General features: G+C 45.7%; 1 protein-coding gene across 4 annotated transcripts in view; it reads left to right on the plus strand.

The window, feature by feature from the left end:
* Nucleotides 1–11132, plus strand: part of LOC115207749 (transcription factor SOX-13) — a 50087-nt gene extending 38955 nt beyond the window's left edge. For all 4 annotated transcript variants that reach the window (XM_029775205.1, XM_029775204.1, XM_029775202.1 and 1 more), the window contains exons 10-14: nucleotides 755–873; nucleotides 1673–1778; nucleotides 2063–2233; nucleotides 8340–8556; nucleotides 9026–11132. In XM_029775205.1, the coding sequence (XP_029631065.1) occupies nucleotides 755–873; nucleotides 1673–1778; nucleotides 2063–2233; nucleotides 8340–8556; nucleotides 9026–9305 (893 nt within the window). In that variant the 3' untranslated portion in view covers nucleotides 9306–11132. The remainder of the gene's footprint in view (nucleotides 1–754; nucleotides 874–1672; nucleotides 1779–2062; nucleotides 2234–8339; nucleotides 8557–9025) is intronic.
* Nucleotides 11133–11334: the final 202 nt, after the last annotated feature.

The following is an 11334-nucleotide window of genomic DNA, read 5'->3' on the forward strand; positions in this document are numbered from 1 at the left end:
ACAACTTGTCGGTCCTTGTCACGGATGGGTATTGCAGCAGACGACCACACCAGGTTCCACTCCTATCAGCTAAAAACAAGAAGAAGCAGCTCCAGTGGGCACGCGATCACCTACACTGGACAACAGAGGAGTGGAAAAACATTGCCTGGTCTGACGAATCCTGGTTCCTGTTGCATCATGCTGATGGCAGTCTGGATTTGGTGTAAGCAGTCCAGTAAGCAGTCCATGGACCCATCCTGCCTGGTGTCAACGGTACAGGCTGGTGGTGTATTGGTGTGGGGAATGTTTTTCTGGCACCCTTTAGGTCTTTTGAAACCAATTGAGCGATGTTTGAAAGTCACACCTTGTAGAATCCATTCCCTGAATAATTCAGGTTGTTCTGGAGGCAAAGAGGGGTTACGACCCGGTACTAGATGGGTGTACCTAATTAACTGCCAGTATGTATACGCACACACACGCCTACCTCCGCTCATGCCATTCCTCAGCTTCAGACATGTCAACACCCTGACTGTGTGTGTGGTGAGAGAACCTGTTCCTCCTTTGACTTCAGGGCTTGTGCGCTACCATCCCCGTTTCCTCTCAGATGCAATAGGTTGTACTATGATACTTTGACTCACTTTTATATTGACGTTAGCAACCCTTTGTTGGTGCCTTGCCCATTTGAGCTTCTAATGACAATTCTTCCCTGTTTTTGTCTCTTTCTTTCTCTCTCTCTCTCGTTCTTTCGCGCTGTCGTTCTCATACATACACACAGGTTTCCTGGGAGAGGGGGATGTGGTGACCCAGGCCATCCACGATGCCCAGCAGCTGCTGTGGAGTCATGGGCCGGGCGGAGGAGAGAGGGAGCGAGAGAGAGACAGCACTGCCAGGATGGTAAGCCATTGTCTAAAGTCACTCTCTCCTGTCACACACACAGGGCTTAGGGTTGTGGGTGGGTTCAGGGCCAGGTTTAGGGTTACAGGGATCCGTGGTCTCACAGTGGCTGTTATAGACAGGAGAATGTCTCAGCTACACACACTGAGAAAGTCTCCACCATGTCCTCAAGCAGGAACAACAGCTGCTGTAAACTCACAACAGTGTTCTTATAAACACTGGTGATGACTCACCTTTCTCCTTTGTCCACTGTAACAAACCGCTCTCCCCCTCCTCTCTGCCTTCTCTCTCTCCTCCTTTTCTCTCCAGAGCCATAGATAGTGTTCGGCCAAGTGTGTTTGAAATGTAGACTTTTCATGGACTCCACAATGGCACCAAAATCTCCAAGACGAGTCCTTTCTTCAGCAGTGACAATGTCATTGTTGTAGAGCATTTGGTGCCATCATAGAGGAGAGTCGTTATGTCTTTCACCCCTCCGCCATCCTCTCCTTCCTTCCCTCAGGTCTATAAACACAATTCTCTCCTCATCATCCCTCTATTTCCGGCTTTTGCGTTTCCAGCCCTGCTTTGAAACACCGGCTGACATGAGAAACTTCTCCCTGCTCAGCCAGAAATAGTGCTGTTACACACACACACACACACACACACACACACACACACACACACACACATAGAGAGATAATGATAAATGCTCTCTTCAGACCTGTTTTTACTGCCGCAACATTCACATTTGTGTACCCATGTGGGTTAAGGTGTAGGCCTGTGTATGTCAGGTGTGTGTAAATCTGTCTCTGTGTAGGAGCATAAGGAGTCTGGTCGCAGCGACAGGCTGCCACACCAAGACCGGGGAGAGAACAGACAAACCCGCCAAACCAACGAGGACCACCACAGCAGTGACTCTGAGGGTAGGCCCTCCAAAACGGCCTGATCAAAAATAACATGTGGTTTAGATGGTAGAGGGCAAGCATTGTAGTTAGTCTAGAGCTTAAATGTTCTCCTTTCCTTTATCTACACTGATCTGAACACACAACACACAGAGCAGGGGAAAGCAACATGGAGGATTTCTTGTCTAGTATTTGTTTTCATCTTTCCTGTTCTTTTACCAGTGAACTTGAAGGAAAGTAGATTTGTTGTTGGCCACTGACTGTCCCCCCCCCCCCCCCCCCACCCACCCTGTCCCCTCCTGCAGGCCCCCTGTCTGCTCCTGGTGTGGGGTTGTTTACAGAGGTTCGCAGCCCCCCCTCCTCCGTCCACATCAAGAGGCCCATGAACGCGTTCATGGTCTGGGCCAAAGACGAGAGGCGACGTATTCTACAGGCCTTCCCTGACATGCACAACTCCTCCATCAGCAAGATACTGGGTGAGCCTGGACACACACACACACACACACACACACACACACACACACACACACACGGGACTTAAAGCAGGCACTAATTGCTCCTCTGGGATTAATAGAGTCATATGAAATTGAATTGACATGCAAAACACACACATGCTGTCAGTCAATGAGCACTTGTGTGTTTGTGTATCGTCTTTGTATAAATATTGTTTGTGTGTTTCTGTGTGTGTGTGTGTGTGTGTGTGTGTGTGTGTCTATTCCGGGTGTGTCACCTCCTGTAGTCCTGGCACAGAGGGGACATGCGAGGGCACGATCTGCCACCTGCTTCCCCCGGCGACAGGAATCCCCCCACACACACACAAATACAGCCGCACACCCCTTTCCTCTGACCAAACACTCACATTCCATTGTGGAGCACTGGAGACACTCATGCTATCCCTCCCTCCTCCTCCCCTCCCCATCGAACGTAGTTCAGCTAACTCCTTTCTCTGGAAGTCTGTGTCCGACTAGTTTCAAGTTTTAATGTCACGAGCACAAGTGCAGTGAAATGCCTTTCTTGTTACCTCTAAACCCAACAATACTGTAATAAATATCAATGTAGTACTAAAAATAACAGAAGGTAGAACAAAAACATACGAGAAATAAAATTAGAAAAACAGGAGAAAGTAAGCAGCTATATACAGGGTCAGTATCCAACACTATATTTACAATGTGCAGGGATACTGGAGTGATGGAGGTAGATACGGTAGAAGTCGGACGTTTACATACACCTTAGACATTTAATCCTAGTAAAAATTCCCTGTTTTAGGTCAGTTAGATCACCACTTTATTTTAAGAATGTGAAATGTCAGAATAATAGTAGAGAGAGTGATTTATTTCAGCTTTTATTTCTTATCACATTCCCAGTGGGTCAGAAGTTTACATACACTCAATTAGTATTTGGTAGCATTGCCTTTTAAATTGTTTAACTTGGGTCAAATGTTTCAGGTAGCCTTTCACAAGCTTCCCACAATAAGTTGGGTGAATTTTGGCCCATTCCTCCTGAGCTGGTGAAACCGAGTCAGGTTTGTAGGCCTCCTTGCTCGCACACGCTTTTTCAGTTCTGCCCACATATTTTCTATAGGATTGAGGGCAGGGCTTTGTGATGGCCACTCAATATCTTGACTTTGTTGTCCTTAAGCCTTTTTAACACAACTTTGGAAGTATGCTTGGGGTCCATGTCCATTTGGAAGACCCATTTGCGACCAAGCTTTAACTACCTGACTGATGTCGCTTCAATATATCCACATAATTTTTCTTCCTCATGATACCATCTATTTTGTAAAGTGCAGCAGTCCCTCCTGCAGTAAAGCACCCCCACAACATGATGCTGCCACCCCCGTGCCTCACGGTTGGGATGGTGTTCTTCGGCTTGCAAGCCTCCCCCTTTTCCTCCAAACATAACAATGGTCATGATGGCCAAACAGTTCTATTTTTGTTTCATCAGATCAGAGGACATTTCTCCAAGAAGTATGACCTTTGTCCCCATGTGCAGTTGCAAACCGTAGTCTGGCTTTTTTATGGCGGTTTTGGAGCAGTGGCTTCTTCCTTGCTGTGTGTCCTTTCGGGTTATGTTGATATAGGGCTCGTTTTACTGTGGATATAGATACTTTTGTACCTGTTTCCTCCAGCATCTTCACAAGGTCCTTTGTTGTTGTTCTGGGATTGATTTGCACTTTTCGCACAAAGTACGTTCATCTCTAGGAGACAGAACGCGTCTCCTTCCTGAGCAGTATGACGGCTGCTTGGTCCCATGGTGTTTATACTTGCGTAGTACCTTCAGGCGTTTGGAAATTGCTCCCAAGGATGAACCAGACTTGTGGAGGTCTACCATTTTTTTTCTGAGGTGTTGGCTGATTTCTTTTGATTTTCCCCAGATGTCAAGCAAAGAGGCACTGAGTTTGAAGGTAGGTCTTGAAATGCATCCACAGGTACACCTCCAATTGACTCAAATGATGTCAATTAGACTATCAGAAGCTTTTAAAGCCATTACATAATTTTCTGGAATTTTCCAAGCTGTACAGTCATGGCCAAAAGTTTTGAGAATGACACAAATATTCATTTTCAGTCTGCTGCCTCAGTTTGTATGATGGCAATTTGCATATACTCCAGAATGTTATGAAGAGTGATCAGATGAATTGCAATTAATTGCAAAGTCCCTCTTTGCCATGCAAATGAACTGAATCCCGCAAAAAACATTTCCACTGCATTTCAGCCCTGCAACAAAAGGACCAGCTGACATGTCAGTGATACTCTCGTTAACACAGGTGTGAGTGTTGATGAGGACAAGGCTGGAGATCACTCTGTCATGCTGATTGAGTTCGAATAACAGACCTGAAGCTTCAAAAGGAGGGTGGTGCTTGGAATCATTGTTCTTCCTCTGTCGATCATGTTTACCTGCAAGGAAACACGTGCCGTCATCATTGCTTTGCACAAAAAGGGCTTCACAGGCAAGGATATTGCTGCCAGTAAGATTGCACCTAAATCAACCATTTATCGGATCATCAAGGAGAGCGGTTCAGTTGTTGTGAAGAAGGCTTCAGGGCGCCCAAGAAAGTCCAGCAAGCGCCAGAACCATCTCCTAAAGTTGATTCAGCTGCGGGATCGGGGCACCACTGTCTATGCACACTCACAGGATTCTACACTCACTCACACACACACACACACACACACACACACACACACACACAATCATCATATATGCTGCTTTTACTCTGTTTATCATATATGAGGTAGATATGTATAGGGGTAAGGTGACAGGGATACTGGAGTGATAATATTTGTGTCATTCTCAAAACTTTTGGCCACGACTGTACAGCTTGGAAAATTCCAGAAAATGATGTAGCTTGCTCAGGAATGGCAGCAGGCAGGTGTGAGTGCATCTGCACGCACAGTGAGGCGAAAACTTTTGGAGGATGGCCTGGTGTCAAGAAGGGCAGCAAAGAAGCCACTTTTCTCCAGGAAAAACATCAGGGACAGACTGATAATCTGCAAAAGGTACAGGGATTGGACTGCTGAGGACTGGGGTAAAGTAATTTTCTCTGATGAATCCCCTTTCCGATTGTTTGGGGCATCCGGAAAAAAGCTTGTCCGGAGAAGACAAGGTGAGCGCTACCATCAGTCCTGTGTCATGTCAACAGTAAAGCATCCTGAGACCATTCATGTGTGGGGTTGCTTCTCAGCCAAGGGAGTGGGCTCACTCACAATTTTGCCTAAGAACACAGCCATGAATAAAGAATGGTACCAACACATCCTCCGAGAGCAACTTCTCCCAAACATCCAGGAACAGTTTGGTGATGAACAATGTATTTTCCAGCATGATGGAGCACCTTACCATAAGGCAAAAGTGATAACTAAGTGGCTCGGGGAACAAAACATCGATATTTTGGGTCCATGACCAGGAATCTCCACAGACCTTAATCCCATTGAGAACTTGTGGTCAATCCTCAAGAGGCGGGTGGACAAACAAAAACCCACGAATTCTGACAAACTCCAAGCATTGAATATGCAACAATTGGCTGCCATCAGTCAGGATGTGGCCCAGAAGTTAATTGACAGCATGCCAAGGCTGATTGCAGAGGTCTTGAAAAAGAAGGGTTAACACTGCAAATATTGACTCTTTTGCATCAACTTCATGTAATTGTCAATAAAAGCCTTTGACACTTATGAAATGCTTGTAATTATACTTCAGTATTCCATAGTAACATCTGACAAAAATATCTAAAGACAATGAAGCAGCAAACTTTGTGGCAATTAATATTTGTCATTCTCAAAACTTTTGGCCACAACTGTATAAAGGCACAGTCAACTTAGTGTACGTAAACTTCTGACCCACTGGAATTGTGATAGATTGAAATAATCTGTCTGTAAACAATTGTTTGAAAAATTACTTGGGTCATGCACAAAGTAGATGTCCTAACGGACTTGCCAAAACGATACTTTGTTAACAAGAAATTTGTGGAGTGGTTGAAAAACGAGTTTTAATGACTCCAACCTAAGTGTATGTAAACTTCCGACTTCAACTGTATGTATAGAGGGGTAAGGTGACAGGGATACTGGAGTGATGGAGGTAGATATGTATAGGGGTAAGGTGACAGGGATACTGGAGTGATGGAGGTAGATATGTATAGGGGTAAGGTGACAGGGATACTGGAGTGATGGAGGTAGATATGTATAGGGGTAAGGTGACAGGGATACTGGAGGGATGGAGGTAGATATGTATAGGGGTAAGGTGACGGATACTGGAGTGGTAGGGTTAGATATGTATAGGGGTAAGGTGACAGGGATACTGGAGTGGTAGGGTTAGATATGTATAGGGGTAAGGTGACAGTGATACTGGAGTGGTAGGGTTAGATATGTATAGGGGTAAGGTGACAGGGATACTGGAGTGGTAGGGTTAGATATGTATAGGGGTAAGGTGACAGGGATACTGGAGTGGTAGGGTTAGATATGTATAGGGGTAAGGTGACAGGGATACTGGAGTGGTAGGGTTAGATATGTATAGGGGTAAGGTGACAGGGATACTGGAGTGGTAGGGTTAGATATGTATAGGGGTAAGGTGACAGGGATACTGGAGTGATGGAGGTAGATATGTATAGGGGTAAGGTGACAGGGATACTGGAGTGGTGGAGGTAGATATGTATAGGGGTAAGGTGACAGGTATAGTGGAGTGATGGAGGTAGATATGTATAGGGGTAAGGTGACAGGGATACTGGAGTGGTAGGGTTAGATATGTATAGGGGTAAGGTGACAGGGATACTGGAGTGGTAGGGTTAGATATGTATAGGGGTAAGGTGACAGGGATACTGGAGTGATGGAGGTAGATATGTATAGGGGTAAGGTGACAGGGATACTGGAGTGGTAGGGTTAGATATGTATAGGGGTAAGGTGACAGGGATACTGGAGTGGTAGGGTTAGATATGTATAGGGGTAAGGTGACAGGGATACTGGAGTGGTAGGGTTAGATATGTATAGGGGTAAGGTGACAGGGATACTGGAGTGGTAGGGTTAGATATGTATAGGGGTAAGGTGACAGGGATACTGGAGTGGTAGGGTTAGATATGTATAGGGGTAAGGTGACAGGGATACTGGAGTGGTAGGGTTAGATATGTATAGGGGTAAGGTGACAGGGATACTGGAGTGGTAGGGTTAGATATGTATAGGGGTAAGGTGACAGGGATACTGGAGTGGTAGGGTTAGATATGTATAGGGGTAAGGTGACAGGGATACTGGAGTGGTAGGGTTAGATATGTATAGGGGTAAGGTGACTAGGCATCAGGATATATGATTAACAGAGTAAAAGCAGCATATATGATGATTGTGTGTGTAGAATCCTGTGTGTGCATAGACGGTGCAACAAAAAAAACATACAAGTGTCAACTCACTGCTAAATAGCTAACGGCTACACAGTCTTATTTATGGCTTGGGAATAGAATCTGATCTCCTGAATTCTGATCACTCTTCATAACATTGAGCCTGTTGGTATCAGACTTGATGCACCGGTACTGCTTGCCGTGCAGAAGCAGAGAGAACAGTCTATGGCTTGGTTGGTTGCTGTCTTTAATGATTTTCCGGGCATTCCTTTCACACCTCCTGATATAAAGGTCATGGATGGCAGGGAGCTTGGCCCCAGTGATGTACTGGGCTGTCTGCACCACCCTCTGTAGTGCCATGCGATAGAGGGCGGTGCTGTTGCCATACCAAGCAGTGATACAGCCAGTCAATACACATTCAGTGGTGCAGCTGTATACCTATTTGAGGGCCAATGCCAAACCTTTTCAATCTCCTGAGAGGGAAGAAGTGCTGTCTTGCTTTCTTCAGAACTGTGCGCACGTGTGTGTGTGGACCATTTGAAGTCCTTAGTGATTTGGACACCGAGGAACTTGAAGCTCTCGACCCACTCCAATGCTGCCCCGTCTCCAATGCTGCCCCTCCCCCTTCCTAACAAGGAGAAGCCAATGTATTCTTGTACAGAAAGTCCTCTGTTCTTTAGTCTGACATTCTCTCTGTCTGTCTCTCTGTCTGTCTGTCTGTCTGTCTCTCTGTCTGTCTCTCTCTCTCTCTGTCTCTCTCTCTCTGTCTCCAGGAACTAGATGGAAGTCTATGTCCAACCAGGAGAAGCAGCCCTACTATGAGGAGCAGGCCAGGCTGAGCCGACAGCACCTGGAGCGTTACCCCGACTACAAATACAAGCCCCGCCCCAAACGCACCTGCATCGTGGAGGGGAGGAGACTCAGGGTGGGCGAGTACAAAGCCATGATGAAGAGCCGGAGACAGGAGCAGAGAGGGGCATACACACACAGGTAACACACACACACACACACACACAGGTAACACACACAGGAGATGATGTTCTGTTAGAGATTGGCTCTGACAGTGAATAGAACCTGAGATGATATTATACAGAGAGCTCTTAGCGAAACAAACTCTGCTCTAGTCCCTCGTGCTTTTTCTGTACGAACACAAACAAACTCACTGTGGTTAAATAGAAATGCAGGCCTACAGCTGGTTATGTCTTCTCACATAGTGAATAAAACTCTGCTCTATTGTTCTCTATGACTGTAAAACTGCTCTTGAGTAACAGCAGCTTCGAGTGGTTTGTTTTCTTCAGTCCAGTCCTCTTCTCTGGGTGTGGACATGTCCTGAGACATGGTGGTAGACTCCTACATACAGCCATGCCTCAGGGCAAACACCTATCCAGTCCTTTCAGATCTAGACAAGGATTTGGGAATTGTTGTACATTCCAGCACCAACGTCCTGTCTGTCTTCCAGTCAATCAGAGCCGCAGAAGCTGCACTACGCCCCAGGCGAGGGCCAATACCCAGGCGGCGGTGGAACGGTCTCCATGCCGACGGTGCCATTCCACCCCGCGCTATTGGAGCACTACCTGCCACGAGGGTTGGAGGCTCCGCCTCCTCGCAGACTTGAGGGGCAGATCACACCCACTCCCCTCCACAGAGAGAGGGAGAGAGAGAGACCACCGTACAGCGAGGGGGAGGAGAGTGACAGAGGAGAGAGGAGCGAGGGAGAGCTAGTTCTCCTCACTGACTGACTGAGTGGGAGGGGGAGACAGAGAGGGAGGGACAGAGAGGGAGAGGGACAGAGTTTTTAAATAGGGATAAAGTAAGGAAAGCTAGTGCTACTCACTGACAGAGAGAAGAAAGGAAAAAAGGAGAGCGGAACAGAGAGAGTGTGTGTGTGTGTGTGTGTGTGTGTGTGTGTGTGTGTGTAGAGAACTGAATAAAAAGGTGTGTGTGTGATGAAGGGGATCTTGGTCCACATCAAGTGTGTCAGAGTTCAACGGTTAAATCTTAGCCATGTGATATGACCATGTCAGCAGAGCCCATGACATGTTATGGTTAGTAGTGGACAGTTTGTTACGACGTTAAAGGTGTCTGGCAGCTGAATCTAAAAGATCATGAATCATAGATTGGGGTGTCCATGTTGCTAGTAATAAAGGTACATTCAGAATGTGGAATGAGTTGAGATACACTGGATTACTGTCACCAACAGGCATTGACGTAGATGTTTCCCTAAACACACATCTATTATTTCTAGACCATTTCCTTAAAAATATTAGGGCCAGGGTATGAAACGTCTGATCTCTCCCTAACTACATGTGTCAGTAATTAGGGAGAGATCTGATTCTGAAGGAGAGTGCTGCCCTCTGCTGTTTGGGATGGGCACAGCACCATAAACATCCCACAATAAGATCGTTAGAAATGAAGATTTTTTAACATTAAATTTATTTTTTTTATTCTCAATATTTACACAGATGACCTAGTCTGTGGTGATAGGTTGAATAATCCCCATTATTAGCCAATGCAATGAGATGCACTTTCACTGAACCCTCATCTCCTTTCCAGACTCAAAGGCTCCTAAAGTAGAAACGTGTCTCCTTATATCCTCTCCTTCAGATGCACTGACAACGAAACAGGATAAGTCAAGGCAATATCGGGGATTCCTTGTGCGAGAGTTTTTCACTTCAGTGCAGGTGGAGTAAAGGAGACGAGGAAGCCACTTGAGATAGTTGGAGAAATGTCTAAGGAATCTCCCTCCAAGCCCTTATTCTAGATTGATCTCATCCTTCTCTATTCTCTAGTTGTGTACAAGCTGTATGTGATGTCTTTCAATCAATTTATTTTGAACGCGGGTTTACAATGTACTTGTCACAGAACGTTATACAAATGTTCTGTAAAATGTGTGTTTCTTTGAGTGTGCGTGTGGGTATTGAACTCAAAGGTTGACCTGAACACTCTGTATCCTGACCAGAGCTGTTTCTCTGTCCATGTACTGCAGTTTGCCTTTACACAACAGGGCTCCATCTCAATAGTCCTAATGCCGCTTCGTCTCCTTCATCTGCGCTGACCTGAAAGAACTGGACCGGTGAAATGAAAGTTTTCAGATCAGTGCAGATGGAGGAGAAAAACAGAATAGGAAGCCACTTTAGACTGCTGGGATACAGCCTTCATCACAATGTACTGGACAGAAGAGGTCAGATTTGTGGTGTAATCGTATTGGTAACTGAGGCAGGCCTGTGGTTAGTTGCTGTTGTAGAGCCTTGCTTGGGGAGTAGGATGAAGTGGCCCCTGGTAAAACTGACCATAGATCAGTGTCATCTTTGCCTATAATGTTAAGATAACTGTTGCTAAGGACAACCCAGAGCCAAGGGGATGGCACCGTATAGAGAAACATGTTTATCTAATTATGACAGAAACCCAGACGAGAACTGTGGCCTGTTGTCACCCCTGCTGTTGTAAATATAGATAGATTTTATTTTGTTTATAAGAGCCTGTGTAATTTAAAGGTGTACCTCTTCTGTATGTTTTCTAAGTTGTGGTTTTGTTTTTTGGAAAATAATAAATTGGTTGTTACATTTGTGGCTGTCATCTTTTGTGTGTGTGTTCAGCTGCAGTCACGTGCTCCTATAGCCCCAGAGGAGTGCAGTCCAATGAGTTCTTACCAGACTGACTCAGAGGTTGCCAAGGTGAATTTCCAGTCCTTATCATGGTAATGATATTTAGGACCTTACATAAACAGAAGCTTATCAGCCGGGCCTATAGTGAAACTACAAGGCAAAT

The sequence above is a fragment of the Salmo trutta genome, chromosome 14 (genome assembly GCF_901001165.1).
Source record: "Salmo trutta chromosome 14, fSalTru1.1, whole genome shotgun sequence".
NCBI classification, from domain to species: domain Eukaryota; kingdom Metazoa; phylum Chordata; class Actinopteri; order Salmoniformes; family Salmonidae; genus Salmo; species Salmo trutta.